This window comes from Desmodus rotundus, chromosome 4 (assembly GCF_022682495.2).
Source record: "Desmodus rotundus isolate HL8 chromosome 4, HLdesRot8A.1, whole genome shotgun sequence".
Classification (NCBI taxonomy): domain Eukaryota; kingdom Metazoa; phylum Chordata; class Mammalia; order Chiroptera; family Phyllostomidae; genus Desmodus; species Desmodus rotundus.
Genome location: NC_071390.1, coordinates 3456391 through 3475763, shown reverse-complemented (window position 1 = coordinate 3475763; position 19373 = coordinate 3456391). Strand labels below are relative to the sequence as shown.

The following is a 19373-nucleotide window of genomic DNA, read 5'->3' as shown; positions in this document are numbered from 1 at the left end:
AGTCTGAGGACTTTGAGGACGGATGGACAAGAAATTGATCAGGGTTGGGAGATGACTTTTCTGTAGATATGGCATCATTTTAGGTAGAATCCATTGGGAAGGAGGAATATCACTGTATCTCTGTATTTTTAAAAAAACTTGAGAGTGGGCTAATCAAATAATTTGGGGGGCTCTGACACTCTCCAACGCTTTTTTTCCTGCTGTGACAGTTACTTTATCCCATTGTGTCCATATCTTTCCATATGTTTATTGGCTATCTGTATGTCCTCTTTGGAGAAGTATGTATTCAGGCATTTTGCCTATTTTTTAATTGGATTGTTTGTTTTTTTGGTGTTGTTTTATAAGTTCTTTATAAATTTTGGATATTAACCCCTTATCAGATGTATCAGCAAATATGTTCTCCCATTCAGTGGGTTGTCTTTTTGTTTTTTAAAAACCAGGTTGGTGTCCTAAAAGTTTTCAGTCCTTGTGTGATTGATTCATAGTTAGGAAGAAGTCATCTAATGAAAAAAAATCTATTAATGGAAATACAAGATAGTATATGAAGTGATAATTAAAATGTTAACAGTATCCTCAGTTTTCTTCCTATTATAAGTGTTATTAAGCCACAAAAAGAATACAGTCCTGAAACCAGGTACAATGTATATAAACCTTGCAAACGTTATGCTAAGTGGAAGAAACCAGACACAAAATGCCAGTATTGTGATCCCATTGACACCAGGTGGCTGGGGTCCTCACATCCATAGACACAGGGAGTCGGTTTGGGTTGTCAGGGGCTGGGAGGGGCCGTGGGCCGTGGTTTCTTAATGGGTGCGGGGTTTCCGTTTGGAGGGATGAAGAGGTTTCGGAAGTTGGTGGCGGCGCTGGTAGCACAGCACTTGAATGTAACGAATGCCACTGAATTGTGCACTTAAACACGGTCAGAAGGCAAATTGCACGTCACACACGCTTTACCACAACAGAAAATCACTGTGGTTGTCTGGTCTCCGGAGTAGTTATAAACCTCTTCTGCTTAAATGGTGGCCCTCTGTATTTGTCCTGAAAGAAAAGGCCACTTTTGTGAGCATCAGAGAAAAGGATCCAGGCAAAGGCAATGCCTTTTAATATCGGAAACAGGCCGAAACAAGCAGCATTGGTCCTTCTCCCTCCACCGATGTCTTCTTACCACCGTTTCTCCTTCACAGCTTTTTATAACTACGACGCCAGGGGAGCTGACGAACTGTCTCTACAAATAGGAGACACCGTGCACATCTTGGAAACGTACGAAGGTGCGTATACATTTCTGTGTCTTTTCTGGTGTTGTTTTAGCATGTTCTTTCCGTGCCCAATGGGCAAGCGTCACCTGGTTAAGAAAGCAGGTATACGCATGTGCCTTCCTCCTGTGATCGGTTTTCTTGTGGGCGGGAGGCCCTTTCCCATGGAGACAGTAGTGAAGCTATCCATTATGGAATGAAGGCTTTATTAAGATGAACTTAAAACCCAAAATTTATTTTCTTAGCCTCTAAAACTTTCTGTTGAAAAAGCTGTTTTCATTTTAAAAAACTCACTCGTTCTTTTTTTGCAAATGAATGTAAATCCTGACTGTTAATAACGGACTCCTTGGAAAAAAATTTAAAAGTCCATTTAAGATACTTCAGTAGAAGTCATTGTTTTCAGGTGTGTGATGGAAATGGTGAGACCTTTTGTCCTCTCACCTCGATTTGTGAATAACATCCTCAGAGGGTCCAAAATTGTCAATTCTTATTTCCTGTTCTTTTTTTGATCTGTGATCCCATTTTCCTAGGAGTGAACAGAGATGGGCCCCGCTCTGTGGGAGGTGGTCCAGGGAAGCAGTTGTTACAATTACCTAGTAAAGTACACAATTGCTGACAGTGGTTTCCCAGCGTCCTTGGTGTCCCAGCCAGCCGATTTTCACGTCCCCCGTCTTGCAGGCCATGTGAGCGAGACACCTTGGAGTTTGCCCTCCCGTGGTTGCTGCACAGAGGAGATGCGGTGGCAGCCTTGGGCTTTACAGTACTCCCATCTGGGAGTTTCTGTACGGTGGAGTTTCAGCTTTGGTGGCCTGATTTCCTGCTTGAAGGCTGACTCCTGTGTAGCCTAGGAATAAAAGGAAGCACTTAAAATCGATGATTGCAACAACCCAATTGCTTTTAGATTGGGTTTAGCCAAACCCTTCCAAGTGGGAGGAGGGGGTGGAGAGGAATGACACGCACCCTGTCCCCGGCACCACGCCGAACCTCAGACTTGGTCCTTGGAATCTATGTGGCATGCGGCGGAGGCCGTGTTCTGCTTTCCTGCTGGAGGCCAGCTCCAACTGGCCCCAGTGTCCTCCCAGACTCCCGTGACAAGCGCCCACCTGGCCACATACCCACATTCACGTCCCTTGTTCCCCCATGGGACCCATGCTCACTTGGAATTCCATTCCATGTGCACCCCTTACCCTACAAACGTCCTATCAGAAGTAAAAAAAGGGATTCGAGGCATCCCACAGAGCCCGGCCCAGAGCGAATGAGGAGGGTGCGGGCGCCTTACGCCCGTCTTCAGTTTTACAGCGGACGGGCCGGTGGCCTCATCCGCTCTCACTGTATCTCTCAGTGGCTGAGAGGAAACAGAGAAATTAAGTGGAGGTCAAGGATCAAACCTCTCATCTCAGACTGTCTTCTGATCAGAGGGGAAAAGGCCCCTCCATCTTCTTTCTTTCTGCCCCCGAGTCAGCTGAAGCTGGAATCCTGGTTAATAAACCCTGGGCAGTGACATCATTTCTGAATAGATAACATTTCCTGTGCGGCCTGGGTGTGTAGGGGCTGCGACTTCTTGTCCTTCGCTGTCGAAGAAGAGTGTCCTTGTCAAAGCTGGGGCCCCTCGGGCGGGTAGTGACCTCTGTCACGCATTTAACCTAAAAAGAGAAAACCCAGAGAGCAGCCAGTTGACTTTTTGGCTGGCGTCCTGAGAAAGGACCCTTCAGTGAGCCTTGATTTGGTGGGCTAGTCAGTCCTCCGAATTTTGTTTGAAATACTCCACTCTCTGTGAGGACTTCGATGACAAATGAAATCCGCTTATTTGAAAACTGTCTTTTGGTTTGAATCAGAACCAGGTCAGAGAAGTGGGTCTGGGGGAACAGTCTGGACTTTGGGACTTGGTGATTTAACTGCCATCAGATATAAATGGAGTAACTGTTTTCTACTCCTTCTGCTTTTGCTCTATTTCAACTTCATGGATCGTGAACAAGGCGGCGGGGGGTGGGGGTTGCCAGAGAGAGGGAGGGGTGCTGGGTGGAGGGGGGCAAAAGGGGAAAACTTGGGACAACTGTGATAGCATAATGAATAAAAAGATAAAATAATTTAAAAAAAGAAAAAATGAGTTTTATGTACTCTATCAGAATTTGGCATTTTCGTCTTTCCTCCTTGCTCCTATCCCCTCCCACTTTTCCTCTGTGAAAATTTATTTCTGTCTGTCAAATTCGATTTTCTTGTTCTGTGTGATCCTTCTCAGGATGTGACTGAGATTGCACCAGAGAAAATAACATTTCTAGGGGCTCATTCTTTATAGTAAGATTCAGAAAACAAATTTGCCTTCCAGGACGGTTCACTTCTCTGTCTGAGGCTGCCGCAGGAGGCGTGGGGCACAGAGCAGGGGCAAGACCTGTACGGGTCGCTGCGAAGCGGGCGGGGCGAGAGGGGCTGCTGAGGGCGTGCCCTGCCCGCCTTTTCAGTGTCCGCGGTCAGGCTGACCCACGCTCCCAGACGCTGACGGAGTGCTCTTCGCGTGGCCCTGGTGCGCCCGGCCTCTCCGGGGACTGGATGCAGTGCCTGAGGGAGAGCAGGTCCTGCGCAGAGATTAGCAAATTATTGTTTTGATTAAACCGCAGTCTCTGCCCTGCAGCCAGGTTCGTGGTTTGCCTCCTGCTTGTCTTAGGGAGTCTTCCTGTGTGTGGACCTTGCAGGGCAGCAGTTGGGGCTGACTGGCCTGCAGATTTGCCCTGTTCAGGGCGGCGTGGGGCGCACAGAGTGCGGGCTCCGTTGGTCGAAGGGATAATGTGTGCACAAGTCTTGGGGAGGCAACCTATCGATTTGTCCTTCTGTTCAGGAAGGCCATTAAGAAAGAAACTGCCATCTGCCAGCACAAGTAAAAGGAGAGATGGCCCAGAGCTCACTGCTCTCCCCTCCCCTCCTCCTGGAAAGCCCCGCTGCTGTGTTTGAAGTGGGTCTTGTGTGTGTTTGTGGTCTTTTTCTGGCCGGCGGGTGTCTGGTTTTCATGAGTATAATGTGGCCGTAGCTCTCCCTCTGTTTCTGATGCACTCACTCCTCGGTGCTGTGCTCCAAACCCTGCTGTCTCTGGATGGTTCGCCCCTGGCGCTCTCCGCTTTGTGGGCACCCCCACATCTCACCGACAGCCCCCCGCTGCAGGCACCCCAGTTCCCCCTCTCCCCACCCCCTGCCAGATCACACAGCCCTGGGCCCCCGTGTCCGTCCCGCCGTGTGAGGATGGGGGTGCGCGGGGCTTCGGGATGCATTCCCAGGAGGGGGTTGCTGGTTGCAGGGTATCAGGACATAAAGTGGGGATGGCTGCTCCCACACACGTTGCCACAATCTCCACTTCCACCCACAGTGCCCGGGGGTGACCTACATCCTACTGTGTCCCAAGCTCTGCTACTCTAATCATTGTGCTTTTCATTTTATTTCCTTATTGTTATAATCCTCACCCAAGGATATGTTTTACTGATTTTAGAGAGAGAGGAAGGGGGGAGGGGGGAGAGAGAGTGAGAAACATCCATGTGAGAGAGAAACATTGATCAGCTGCCTCTTTTAGGCGCCCTGACCGGGGTTTGAACCCGCAACCCTTTGGTGCATGGAACAACGCTCCAACCTGCTGAGCCACCTGGCCAGGGCTGATCACTGTGTTTTAAATGTTTGTTTCTCTGGTCATTATGAAGTTTGAGCATCTCTTCATGCGTGTGTGTACGACTTTCAGGTTTCCTCTTCTATGTCCTGTTTATAAACTTTGCTTGTCCCTTTTTCTTGTCACTTTGCAGTATTTCCTTATATAATCTAGGATGCTAATCCCTTGTCAGGCTCAGACAAGAAAGGACGTATCAATACTGACAAGCAGAACAGACACCACAATAGCAGGACAGGGGACAGCCCTTTACGTTGAGTGAATGGGGCTTTGACTCCCCGAGTGTACTGACCCCCCTCACTCCCCGCTTCTTGTCTCTGCGAACACCGTCCTGGAGGGCACCGATTTGGGACAGGCACGGAGGGACCGCTGACGGGCACAGCACAGCTCCCGGGAGATAACCGTCCGGCTGTGCAGCTGAAATCCAGACTGTTTGCGTCTGCCGTGCCCACCGTGTCCCCAGTCTGTCTCTCTGGTGCTTCATCAGGAAAGTGAAGTGGCTTCAGCTGGTCATCTCGCGGTCTCTGCAAGTCCTTTGCAAGGCGCCTGGGCATCTGCACGCCCTGTGCTGGACACTTAGAGCATCTATTTGCTTAATCATCCCTGAGGACCTCGCTCTCGTGAGCCCCATCCCTTTCTGGTGTCCCCACCCCTGGTTGTGAAAATGGTTACTTCTTCAGAGGGGTCCCGCCCTTGCTGCCGTGTTTGCCCGGGCCCCGTTCCTGAGCTCGTTCAGACGCCCTGGTTTCTGAGGCTGACTTTTGGGCATTCTGTGAAGACGCAGTGTCTGCTGGCTTGGCAGGAACTTGCCAGCTTGCACGTTGCACGTGCTCGTGGTGCTCCTGTGGCCTGGTCCTCCTGCCCCTGTGGGCCGAGCTGGAATGTGACTGAGCTTGGGGTGCATGCCTCTGAGGGAGGCGTCCCAAAGGGGCTTCAAAGGGTTTGGGATGAGGAGATGTTTGCAGACGTCACGCTGTGGTGGTGTTGCTGGGAGACCGTGACTGGTCGTGGACCCGTGGCTGTTTGCAGGGGCAGTCTCTGCCCTCAGCTTGAGGGGGGGCCCGGGGTGTGGTCAGGTTTGGCTGGTCTGTCATTGAAGAGATCCTTCCCTCTAGCATGGGAGTCCTGCCATCGGCTGCAGCAGTCGGTCCCCTGCCCACACTCCTCTCTCCCTCCCCACGTGGACGGAATGGCAACTTGAGTCTAAGCCAGACCCCAAGGCAGTAGGTGGGCCTGTGGTCCTGGGCTGCTGCTTCCTGTCCTGGGCTCTTGCCACAGAAGGACTTTGTGAGACAGGGCTGCTCCAGGGCACGGCTCCTCTGCTCTGCAACGGGAGGAAGTTGGCTCTCAATAGGATTTCTGTTACAGGGCAGCCCTTGATGATCTGAGGATGCTGGTGTTTGCACTTGGCAGTGACCCCAATCCATGTCAGACAGAGGGAGAGATAGGAGGATGCATTCTCAGGAGCCAACTCAGGGACAAGTGGGCAAAGGACATTCCTCCTCTCAGACTTGGGCTTCTTAACTTTCGAGTGACGCTTTTGCGGCTGTGTGTGGCCGACGGAGGTGACAGAGCTGGAGCCTGTCTGTCCAGGCCGCTAGCCAGGCCTCACGTACAGTTTTGAGGTGCCCTCTGCGAGACCCCGCCCCCGTGTATCTCCAGGTGTTAGGAGCACAGATTCCTGGTGACAAACTGACCCCCGGGGTCTGCGCGCACAGGTGCTGGTAGGACCCTCCGGCGCCTCCTGGTATTAACCGTCTCCACTCTGTGTTTGTTCAGGGTGGTACCGCGGCTACACCTTAAGGAAAAAGTCTAAGAAGGTAAGTTGTTGGTTTTTTTTTATTAAACCCAGTGCATGTCTCTTCATAAATCACCCTGTGAGAGGAAATCAATTCTATCTCATTTGTGCCCACGCGCTTTCCTTATTTATCTCTTTCTCTGAATTTAAACTATATATGGGCTGAAATGTGGACTGCCCTGAATTGCTTTCTTCTGAACGTAGCAATTGCAGCCGCGTTTCCGGGAGCAAATTGCTGGGCTGTGATAGGCCGTGGGCCGGTGCTCAGGGGAGGTGGAACCCTCTTCTCTTCCTGGTGGACGTTTGCACCCCGTTGAAGCACAGGATGTTCAGGTGAACGGTGGGGATGCAATGATGGCGGAAAACAAAACCCTGGCCGTGGTTTTCAGTTTTATATCCTCTTCGATGATAAATTTCCAGATGTCCTGAAGCTTACGCACACTCCTTGCCCTCTTGCTTGTGACTATTTTTACGTCGCTTACACCGGCTCGCAGAAGAAAGGGCTGCGCTCCCCAGGGCCCTTTGCAGGCTGAGACGCACAATTACACCTCGGTCGTTGCGGCAGGCACTCCCGAACGTTCTGCTGTGGCTTTTCCGTTCTTAGCTCCTCCAACCTAATGACGGCTCTTCGGTTTCCCTTTATGGTCTAGAAGTAATGTCCATTCTAAGCTGTGGTTGGGCCGTCCACGCCACCGTATGCATGTTTAATATCTAACTATGCTTGATGGATGGTTCACTCTACTTCTGTTTCTGAACCTCGCCTCTCATTACCTCCTTGTTGGGCTGGGCCCCTCCTGGGGTGCTGAGCCTGTAACTAAGGCTTCTGAAGTCAGTGGCTCAGTCAGGGACTCCCCACCCACCCCACCAGCCCCAGACTGGGCCGCAAGTCTCGCTATCCAAGGGCCTGGAGCCGTGAGGTTTGAACAAGGTCAGGTTCAAACCAGCTGGATGGTGGGATAGAGTTCCTCCAGGGAAGCTGTGGTCCACGTCGATGGCCCCTTTTAAAACTGAGAGGGCTGTGCTGTAGATGCAGCCTGGAGTTCCATCTTCATTAGTAAAGGCCTTGGGTCACAGACCGCCGTGGACCCCCGTCTTTGTTGCTCTGCCTCTGTCTTTCTGCCCCACTCCTGCCCTCTCTGTGCTGTTTCTCCTTCTGTGAAATCCGGCTGCTGTCCCGCAGGCCGGCAGATCGGGCATCGTGGTGCCTGAGTCCTTCCGCAGCCCGATAAGTGCTTGTGGTTTCCCGGGTGGCCTGTGTCAGTACGTGAGGGCCAGATGCTGGGGAAGCCCAGGCAGAAGCACCTGTTTCCACAGCAGGCCTGTCAAAGCCCCGGGCGCTGCTCGAAGGGATTCCCTGCACGCCCCGCACTGCCTGCATCACCTGCAGGAAGCCACACCCAGCTGGCGAGCCCAGGCCTTCCGGGTGCTCGCTCTGCCCTGCCTCTCGCCCGGAAGGGACAGCTTCGTCTCATCAGGGAGCAGGACCCGCGTGCCTGGAGAAGCTCCTGGCTCCACGCGGGCTGCGCCCAGCCCTGGGCATCCCGGAGGCCTGTGTGTGAGTGGCACAGAAAACCGGGGTGCTCCCCTGGAGCAGTGCGGATTGGGCAAAATGCACCCATTTCCGTATCTTAGCAGACGAGCCCTCAGTTTGGAGACTGTTGAGAAAGCCTCGGGTGGGGGGTCAGGTAAGTGGTCACCAGGCACGTGGTGGTCAGCAATGTGGACTGATGGTTTCAGTGACAATCTGAGCATTTCGAGGTCGAGGGGGTGTCAGAGACCATCGTCCACAGTGAGCGCAGGCGCCAGTGGCCCCTGATCTGCCTGTGTCCAGGTAGGCAGTGAAAACGAGGCGCGGCCCGTGGAGAAGACGCAGGAGAGTCCTCTGGAGTTTTTTTCTTTGCAAACAGACTGCTTCTGTTCTTCCCTAAGACACCAGCAGCCCCTCTGGAACTCGGAGTTGCCATCTTTTACATTTGTTTACTCTGTTGCATGTGAGACTTAGCGAAGACTTGCAGAATTAATACAGATGCTGTCACCCCTCTTGCACCTTTTGGGGGACAGCTGTTTGATGGCCAAGCACTATTCATATTGATCATAAAAACTGTTTTTGTTTCCTCCCTGAAGGGTATATTTCCTGCTTCATACATTCATCTGAAAGAAGCCATAGTTGAAGGAAAAGGGTGAGTCCGGTCTCGATGTTTCAAGGAAGAGTGCAGCGTGTGGCCTTGCGGCCCTTCCAAGGGCTGGGCTCCACTGGGGGTGGAGAGTGGGTGTGACTGGCCCGCGTGTGACCGGAGCTGGGGAGAGAAGCGGGGATTCAGGGCTGTGTACAGCCTGGCTTGGAGCCTCTGAAGAGTCTCAGGTCAGCTCACCTGCAGCCCTTGTCTGAACCCGACGTCAGTTTCGGGAAGCGTCCCAGTGCCCGTGCGTGCTCGGGGAGCCCTCCCGCCCTCCCGCTCGGAACCCATTTCTGGGAGACTCTGCAGCAGTTAAGCAGGAACAGCGGTGTTCACCTGGGCCCTGCAAACTTTACGCTTGTGATGTATGTTTCTTCGCAGTCCTAGAAGTGATGGATAAGGTGATTAAAAGGACATTTGCAGAGCAGGGACCCATTAGGCAGGAGTGGCAAGTGAAGAGCCAGGTGTGAACTGGGTCCTCGTTTGTCTCTGCCACGGCTTCGCACTCAGTTAGATACGTAAGTCATAAAATCACTGATCATGTGATTACGGCGTGATGACATCTCTTTGGCTGAGTACAAAGTTGCCTTTCAGAGCGCGGCACTTCTAGCACGTACAGGGGAGCAGCTGCAACTCCCCGATACCTCCTTCCCATGGAGGGCGTGACGGACAGGCGTCCGTGGGATGGCCTGCAACGTCGTACTTTGTACACAGACAAAATGTTTTGTGTGCAACATTGTACCAAGGGGAAGATAGAAAGGGCCATTTTGGAGCGTCCACCGTGTTGCGGAAATGACTGGGGAAAGGACACGCTCAGTAGGGTGACATCCACCTCTGTTGGCGTCACTGTAAGCATCTGGCCGTAGATGACCGGTTTTTTAAAGAGCACTTTGATGACGACAAAGGAGCATGCGGGAAATAGTGACGACGTATAATAGTAAAGTGAACAAGAGACCCCTTTGATTCTCAGTGAGTAGAGTCCTCCCCTGCCAGGCAGAGGGGCGGGCACACATAAACAGACACTTTGTTCCTGTCACTGGTCTGGTGTCAGACCCCCAGCAGGAGCAATGAATGGAGGGTGGGGGAAATAAACAGCTTCGAAACCGCATGGAAGTCTGGGCCGAGCACCCCGGCATTGTCTACCTGGCCCTGTCCCCCCACTGCGGCTCCCCCAGCCCAGACCCACCTGCCTGTGTTCTCCCTCCCGGCCCAGAGCCTCCTGCCTTCCTCCCCCTTCCCTCTGTCCGCCTTCCTGTTCTTCTCCTGGTACTCCCTCCTTTCCAGTGGAGGCCACGTTTGCGTCCTGCCCCACCTGCCTCCTTGCTCTCCAAAGTCAAAGTCAGCATCCTGTGGCTCCTGTGTGGCTCTTCTGCGCTCCATACACTGGCTCCTTGGCCCTCAGACATCCCGGATCAGTACGTGATGACTGTCGCCACCTGTGCCGTACCTCTTCCCCCAGTAACAAGGCGGTTCCCCCTTGTCCCCTCCCCTGTGCTGACATGGTCACCAGTGGGGTCACCAGTGTACCCCAGTTTCCAGACTTGAGACGTCTCCTCGGTCCTTGTCTTCTGGAGCGTTCCTGCACCATTGGGCACTTTGGCTCCACGTCACTTAAAGCCCCTCGTTTGTGTGACACTTTCTTTCCCTGTGTCTATCGCTGCCCTTCCCGGTCCCTGGGCCCGCTACTCTCAGCCTGCCCTCCTTGGCTCCTTCTTTGTTGCCCTTGCCTTTGAGACGGCCTCTGTGGTTCTCAAAACGTCAGCTGTGCCTGCTCTATAGGGGACACTTAGATGAGGACCTCCAGCCCCTACTGTCCCCTGAGGTCTAGCTCCATCACACAGAGCCAGGTAACATGAGTCACCACCATGGACCGAGCACAACGTCCCACACTTCCTCTGGGCGCCCCACTCGGTCCTTCCCCTCGGTCTCGTCTAAGGCCCTACGTGGCAGGTGTTGCTGGGTTTGTGTGTCGCTGGCCCCCGCAGGTAACAAGGTCGTTACAAAGATAACACAGCACAGCCATATTAAATACCTTAGAACCAGCTGACACCTTAGTCCAAGGGACAGAGCAGGCCGATCAGAAGGGAGAAGGGGAGAAGGCTGTGGCCCTGAGAACAGGACACGGCACCCCCAGGGAGGCCCCTCCGTGTTTTGGGAACCAGCCTGAGTCTGAAGAGCTGGTGGGAAGAGCCCACTGCACTCAGTGTGGGACTCAGGACCTGTGAGATGAGAGCCCCCTTGCCCCCCGCCCTCCCCTCCCGTGCTGACGACTGCACTCGTCCTGTGAGTGGGGAGAAAGCCCCCTGAGACTTTGCGAGGGGCTCTGCAGGGTGTCACGCGCTGCGGTTTCACTGGCATCCCTGCTGGGAAACGTGGACACAGACTAGGCAGGCCCCTTTTAACAGTCACGTCCCGTCAGGCGCTGAAGACGTCCCAGCCAAGGTTAACTCATAAGTGCCATTTTGTGGGGGGTGCTCTCGTAAGCGCCCCTCCCTCAGGCACCGGGTCCCTCCTGCTCCCTCGGGACTTGTGACCAGACCACTCTGCAGAGTGACTTTGTCTCAGGGACTCCATCGTTTCTCCCTCTGGGGGCCCCCACCTTCCAAAAGGAAGCCTTTGCAGGCCTGAACCCCAGTGCTCAGCTGAAGTCGGGGTCCTGCCCTCATACAGGGCTGGGCCCTGCACAAATCAGGAAGTGCAGGTGGGTCCCCATGCGTCATGTGCTGTTGGAGTCTCGTCTGTTCAGGACGCGGGGTCTCTTCAGGATCTCTGGGGCCCGGTGGGCTCACATCACAAGCCACAAACTCAGTCTCTCCCGCAGCCCCCAGGACTGGGAGTTCTGCGTAGGGCACTGCCCGACCCAGAGCGCAACAAGAACACGGGTAGACTTGGTGAAACACAACGCACACCTGCCCAGTGAGTTAAGACTAAGTCGAGGGTTAACCGCTGGGGCAGAGACAGGCGAGGAGGAGGATGATCAGAGCTTGGGATCAGATGGGCACCTATGGACATTTGAAGGCAGTGCCTTCGCTCAGAGCCTGTCACGGGTAACTGCTTCGGCATTATCATCTAATGAGTGTTACGCATGACTGAGATGCAAAAAGCCTCTTCACCCAAACCTGCATTTTAATGCCGTGCAGATTGGTTGTAATTTAGGGCACGTGTAAGGCAGACAGGTGCTCACGCTGGGGGGGAGTTTCCACTGCCCAGACCTTGCCGTTCTGGAGACTTCTGATGGGCTATCGTTGGCCTCCTTCGTCTTGGCTGGGTGTCGGAGGTGGACAGCTTACGCGCAGGGCAACGGACAAACATTCTCAGGCTTTGTACAAACGTTGCCTGTTGCTCTTAGAGGTGTAGGCATGCGTGTGTGTGCATACAGCCTGATTTGTGTGTTTTCTCCCCATCTGCTGAAGTATTTATCGCTGTGGCCCAGGTTTGGGACTTACAGGGTGCATGTCGCAGAGGTTCAGAAGCCGTGGACTGAGCTGCCCTTCCCTCCCTCTTCCCCAGGCAACATGAAACGGTCATCCCGGGTGACCTGCCGCTCATTCAGGAGGTCACCACGACGCTGCGTGAGTGGTCCGCCATCTGGAGGCAGCTCTACGTGGTGAGAACGGGGTGCGATCGGAGCTGAAACACTGACGGTGGTCTTTCTGGACCTTTGCTGTCCCAGTGGGGGCTTTGCTTTCCCTGGGAGCCCCAAAAGCAGACCTCCGGGACCGGCGATACTCAGAAAGGGCAAAGCAACGCGGCGTGGGGGTCGTGAAAATACTGTCAACCTCGGGGGGTCGTGGGCCCTTTGACCAGCTCTGTGTTGGGGTGCAACTGTGCTCGCAGCAGTCAAGTGGCTGTAAGGGGCGGGGTCACGGGTCTTTCCTTCCTTGTGTTCGAAAGGGAACGGGGCTGCTTTGGTTCCAGAGACAGGATTAGTCAATCAGCCTGGATCTACCCTCTCAAGTTTCTATTTTGACCTTGAAAGCAAAAATCTGCTTTTAAATTGAAGTAGGTGCTTATTTATGGGTTGGTAGAAGATGGTCTCTGTTTGTTATTTATTTTGGCCATTGCCTGCCTGTAGGTGCTGCCCCTTGTCACTTCAGAAAAACTGCACAGCCTTCTAGAGCGAACGAAGCGTGTTCGTCAGAGGCGGGGGGTGACGTGTGCACAGGTGCCCGGTTCTGCGTGGGGAAGAAGTCTCGTTCCTTCAGGGAGGTGGTGGCTGTGACCTCTATCTGGTCCTATTCCCTCAGGGCCTGTCCTTGCACATAAATTCATATTTGCAGAAGATTCCCTTTGTTAGCCCGCATTTCTATTCGAACGGCTGATTCTTCTCATATGCTAATGTCATCCATGCAAAAGCCGGGCTGTGCCAGCCCATCGCCGCTCGGTTTCTCCGGAACGGAGAAAACTTCCTGACGTCCCACAGCTGCTCCCCGGCCGCTTGCTGCTTCTAATCATACAGTGGTTTCCCATAAATGCACAGTAATAAGCAGTTGCAGTAATTGTTCATCAAATGTTCTCAAAAACCTAAAAGCGTAAAGTTAGCTATGAATGCTTTGTGTAAATCCGAGCAATTTTGTAGTCGGTGTTGTGTGTTTGACTTAGCAATTTTTAAACAAAAAATACGGCCGCAAAACAAACAGGAGTTGATGCTAATACGTGAGTGGACGCGGCTTCAGGCAGACAGCCCTGACGTAGCCGCTCCTGCTGACCCCCTGCGTCTCCTCCTTAAAAACTCACGTTTGCCTTTTACAGGCCTACCCTGGTGGGCGTGTGCAAAGTCAGAGAGAAATGCTTAGAATGTTTCTCTGCACAGTCTTTGTTATCATTTTGTGTTTGCTCCACTGTGTTGTTGTGGACAAGTTAGCAAAACATTAAGGGGTTTAGATATTTGATAAGACTTTAGAAAAGTGGACAAGGAGAATTAGAATAAGGGGGAAATAATTTTTCAATAGGGCATTGATTTTGACCATTTAGTTTTCACTTAATAAACTAAAATCAGGAAAATACTATCAAGAAGAGTTGGTGGGATGTAAAATAGTCTGTTAGGGTGTTACATGACGCAGGGGTGGTGGGGAATCCTACAGATTCCCAGAAAGAAGGTCAAACACCAGACACAGTGGGGTGTGAGGTTCAGCTACCTACAGGAGAACTTATTTTAACAAGTAACAATGAGCACACTTTAATTTTTTATAGGGACCATATGTTCAGAATTTTACCAACTCAGTTTTCACCTAGATCTCTTTCCACGGAAAGAGCTGCCGGGTCACTTTTCCTTTGGATTGTCCCTAGTTTCCTTGATGAGTTGTCCTTTTGCAGTTGCAAAACTGGTGCTTTTCTTTCTCCCACGAGTGCCCTTGAAGTAGGTAGGAAGTGACAAGAAGTGTGAATTTTGCATCTTATCTGCGCTTTCCTTTCAGCAACGACACGCCCAGAGCTTGGAGATTCAGATCTGGCTTCTTACAGGAGCCTCTCCGCCTGTGCTGCGTGACCCACCCTGTGCTGGGGGTCTGCCGCCCTGTCCTCTCTAGCGCCAGGGACAGCGAGGCCCCAGGGTCGGCTTCACTGTGTGTGCAGGGACTCTGAAGACTGGGTAGGCGAGGTGTTCTCGCTCCGACTGATTCCGAGGGAGAGTCCGTGGCTGCCCCTCTGGGGCCGGTCACTCCCATGGGCTGGCTTTGAGACTCTCAGTCCAGACCCCGCTCTGGTCAGCCTCTGGGTCCAGCGGTCCACAGTCAGGAATGCTGGAGGCAATACTGAGGATCACACTTTACTTTTTAGCCTTTTCTTCTTGCAGTGTCTGGTAGGAACCAAATCCCACAGGACGTGTAACTTGACACGAATTGCATTCTGTCCTGTAAAGCACGTGTGTGTGGAGAGCAGAGTCCACGGCGCTGCCTCACACCCAGCGCGCTGAACCGGGCTTCTCTGTCCCCCCGCTCAGCACGACAACAGGGAGATGTTCCGGAGCGTGCGGCGCATGATCTGCGACCTCATCGAGTGGCGGTCGCAAATCCTGTCTGGGACTCTGCCGCAGGACGAGCTCAAGGAGCTGAAGAAGAAGGTCACCGCCAAAATTGACTACGGAAACAGGTTTGTTTATTTCAGAGATGATTTCGTGTTTAGCTATTCCGTATAGTAACATCGGCGTAGGCCTTGAGGAGACTAACGTCATATTTTATGATAAAACCGCACTTCCAGTATCCAAGTGGTGCATGGTTTTCCTTTTGAAAAGGAGGGATTTTCTATTGCATCTCGAAAATCAGGAGTTTTCTGAGTCATAGGTGAAACCTGTTCTTCTCTTCAAGAACTTGGGGTTAGGGTAGCCTGTCCCTCCCACAATGACGCCCCAACAAGAAGCAGTTTTTCTGTGCAGTTTTTGACCTGGAGGTCAGGCCTGGGGGTACTTCGTGCAGTAATAAGTGCTTGGTTTCTTTCTGTGGGAAAGAGTGCTCAGAGTTGAAAGGGACACCAAAGGTTCCCTTTAAACGTGTCACCGGTATAGCACTGCCGGATTTTGCAAATGGCAATAGAGCCCGCTAAGTATGAATCTCAGAGAAACAACAGAGAGTTCTCTTTGTGTGAGTGTGGGCACAAGTTCCCACCTCTGGCCAGCCTCCACCCAGCCGCGCTAGAACGCCCTTGGTGCGGTGTGCTCCCTCCCCCCCCAGAGCTGCAGGTTCTCTCCACCGGGAGCTTTTGATGTCTGGTCCAGAACGGAACTGAGCTGCTGCAGCCTGATTCCGCGGGGTCTCGGACCGGAGTGAGTCCGTGCCTTCCCCGCTGAAGGACGCTTTGGTTGGTCAGAGCTTCAGGAAGCCTTACATAGGATCTGGTCACCATCACTTGGAGAGCTTATAAAATGCAGGCTCTGAGACCCACTTCTTACAAATCTGATTTCCACTGCCTGGGACATGGGCTGGACATCTCAGGCTTCAAAGCTAGAGTTGCACTATGATGGGCACCAGCTGGGGAGGCTTCAGGGGTGGCCCAGCCCCCGATTTTACACATTAGGACACACACTCGGAGGCGAGGGGAGGTTTGTCCCTCATTATTCACGGTATGCTAAATAAAGGACCTGTCTGTATCGTCAGAATTAGGACGTCCTTTTGTTTTCTGGTCATTCATACTTTCAGGTGTGAAAGGGGTCTAAAAGCCACATTATCCGTCCCATCCCTGTAGTCCTTGGATTAGAAAGGCTGCAGGAGAAGGTTTTTGTTTGTTTTCCCAGGAATCTGTAGGTTCTGGGGATAGCATATTTGAGAGTGCCGCAGTCAAACCCACTTCATGACCAGCTGCCCAAAGAAACCAACTTTTGGGGGCTTTGATTTTATTTTCTGTGAGAGTATTGTATTTTGAACTTGGGTTCAGAAGCCACCTGCTTAATTTGGTTGCAGGATGCCACCAAAGTACATTATGTCATGGAACAATCCGGTTAAGAAAGGAAGTGCTTCCAAATGTAATTTACTACTCTGATAGGAAACACAGTCCTTAATAAGGCAGCGTTTTGCCCGAGGAACTCAGGTGTACGCTGTAATTTCTTGTAGACCAGTGCTCTGCACATCTTTCTAGTTCCTTCAGAAAAAATAACACAAAGTAAAAGATCACAGTGTTGCGAGGTTGAGTGTAAAATGGTTTCTGGGAGACATTTGAGAAAAGTCATTTGATTAAAGCCAAGGGCCATCGCTCTAGCAAAATGCACATACGTAGTCCACATCCGGTTTTGCACGTGCTTTCTCGGGCATTTCCACCCTCCTTTCCGCACCGGGGCTGTAGCTGCCCATGGACTTGGCCTCCCATGGTGTTAGGCTGTTGTGCTCGGCTGTTCTGGCTGAGATGCGCCAACGCAGTGGAGGCTCCTTCCGGGTTCAGCACCCCTGGGCACAGGACAGCATGAGGAAGGGTTGGCATGAGGAAGACAGGCCCCTGGACAGGTGCAGGACAGGCCCCTTCCTGTGATGTTGCCTGTGGCATTCTGGAAAGAGTGTGGGTTCTGCCTTGAGAGGGTTCTGGCTCAGGATCCAGGGTCTGGGCTCTTCTAGATGTTTCTCTGACTTTAGGTTTCCTCCTGAGGACATGGCAGGCTGTAGACAGCCTGTGGGCCTGTGGCCTGGGGCTGCTCCTCTGGATGCTGGTGCTGTGTGGACAGCATTATTGGCCAGGACCTTCTTGCCAGTCCTAAGCCAGGTGCTTTGTAGCTCTGCCCACGCCAGGATGGATCCCCTCCCCACCCACATTAGTCTGGACTCCGCCCACACTAAACTGACCCCGCCCACAGCAGCACTAACTGCCCAGGGGCACATTCAATTCAGGGCTGGGATAAGCAGTAACATTTGGGAAACATGTTGCAAAGACAGTTAATGAGAGCCTAAAGGGCTCTTTTCTTCTTCTTCTTTTTAATGTCTTTCTGTTCCTCTTGAGGCACCCCGCAATCATTGCAGCTACAGAGTAGCTACGGAGGCTGTTTTCACGCAGGGCGAGAGGCCTCTGATTATTTGCTTAAAAGCCTGTTCACTCTCTTGTTGCTCACAGGCCCCATTGGTGTGTCTCACCCTCGGTGAATGTGCTTAATAGATAATCAAGGGAAAAAGGAGGTCTCTGTGGTTGCCTTCCAAACAGTGCAGCAGGGCCAGCATAACTCTCAGAGCGAAGCCCGTCGGGCACGGTGTGAGACTCCTATCCAGCCCTGGGGCGACCTTCAGAGCGTGTGGACATCGTTTGGATGGAGTCTCTACCGCTGAGTCAGTGTTCCTCTGGGTCTTGTGCTTCCTGAAGGCCCTCCATAATCGACATTTGTCTGTCTTTAGACAGACTTTCCTATGCCGTAGGGTTAAAAAAAAAAAATTTCTGCTTCTGTAGACGTGTTACCAGCAGGCAGAAAATCCCCAAGGCCAAGTGTAAGGCATCTGTGTTTCAGATCTTCCTGTCTTACTAGAAAGAACACCAGACACACCACAACTGTCGCCCACCTCTTGGCTTCCGTTCTTTACATAATTGCCTTCGTTTTTCCTTAAATAACAATGACGGTAAAAATCACCGATTTGGTTGGATTAGGGAAAACGGAGAGAATTTGCCAACAAACATTTCCAGGTAGAGATGGGTAGCTTTATTAGCCAGATGCTGCTCATGTTTTCAGTTGGCTACTGTATTTAACCATCTGGCCAGAAAGTTGCTTAATGTTACTGTGGGTAACATCCATATGTTTGGTGTTGAAACACAATGTCCTCATCGAAAATTTTCTGACGGGCTCATTCAGGGATTAGAGCTGACTCTAGGTAGAAGGAAGGCTGTGTGGTGGAACCTACCAGAATATAATAGCATGTGTGTGCTCTAAACCATTCACAGTGTTCGCATAGTGATTAATAACATACACTTCACGTGGACTTTATTCTGCTACTTTTTTTTTTAATTCCAAAGGAATATGTTTTCAGTTAAAGAAAATGACCTTGCAGAATTATGTCCCCTAAAATATTTGTGGGTGACCCCAGCTTTCTGTGATGTTTTCCTCTGCTTGGTTGGTGGGACTAAAGTTGTGTTAGAAAATTCAATGCCCTTGGTTTGGGCCCCCGAAGTTCTGAATTTTTGTCATTCTAGAATTCTCGATTTGGACTTAGTGGTGAGGGACGAAGATGGGAACATCCTGGACCCGGAACTGACCAGCACAATCAGCCTGTTCAGAGCTCACGAAGTGGCTTCGAAACAGGTGGAGGAGAGGTTGCAGGAAGAGAAGGTGAGCACGTTCAGCTGTCCGTACTGGGCCATTTGTGTCTGGGAGCGCTTTCCCAGCACCGGGCCGGCATCATCAGTGAAGCCCGGAATCGGCACCGAAAAGGGCCTGCACAGGCCCCTCCATACGGCACATTTCACGCGGTGACGGAGGGTGTGGAGCCTGGCGGCGAAACCTGTTGCTGATGGCCTGGCAGGGTTTTGTCCCTCGTGGGGTGTGGGGCGTATCAGGAGGCAGGTTTTACTGGAGGAGGCACTGACTTTGTGTCCTCATCTCGTGGGAAACGACACTGCATTCTGTGCATCCTCTTGGACGTGAGTCGGGGGGGACGCGAGTCGGGGGGGACGTCGTCTCAGCTTGATGAGGGCCGGGCACACGTCTTACTGATCTTTTACACCTCCTGTGGCCGTCCATGGGGGCTTGTGCAGAGCAGACACTGAGAAATCGAGGAGCCGACTTGTTGTCCATTCATCCTGCGAGTGTTGCGCACCTGCTGTGTGCCGGGCACTGAGGGAGACAGAGGTGTACTCAGAGGGTTATTCGTCTCCTGGGAGAACCCAAATTAAACAGACGGCTCCACGCGTAATCACCGTTCTGATTCAGGGGTGGGACCCTTGGACCTTGTGGAGCTCTGAAGGCAGTACGCAGTGTGCCCGGGGTGGGCGTGGCCATCGCACAGGGTGTTCTTATTTCCAGTTGGCCGCAAGCATGTTTTGAGACCTTGAAGCGGGGACCAGGAAGTGACTGCATGAGTGGCTTTGCCGCGTCGTGCCAGCAG

General features: G+C 52.3%; 1 protein-coding gene across 3 annotated transcripts in view; it reads left to right on the top strand.

Moving 5' to 3' along the window:
• The window catches only part of DOCK1 (dedicator of cytokinesis 1), a 374752-nt gene that overhangs the window by 38935 nt on the left and 316444 nt on the right, over positions 1-19373 (top strand). For all 3 annotated transcript variants that reach the window (XM_053922126.2, XM_053922125.2, XM_053922127.2), the window contains exons 2-7: positions 1185-1268; positions 6676-6716; positions 8819-8874; positions 12382-12478; positions 14813-14961; positions 18463-18598. In XM_053922126.2, the coding sequence (XP_053778101.1) occupies positions 1185-1268; positions 6676-6716; positions 8819-8874; positions 12382-12478; positions 14813-14961; positions 18463-18598 (563 nt within the window). The remainder of the gene's footprint in view (positions 1-1184; positions 1269-6675; positions 6717-8818; positions 8875-12381; positions 12479-14812; positions 14962-18462; positions 18599-19373) is intronic.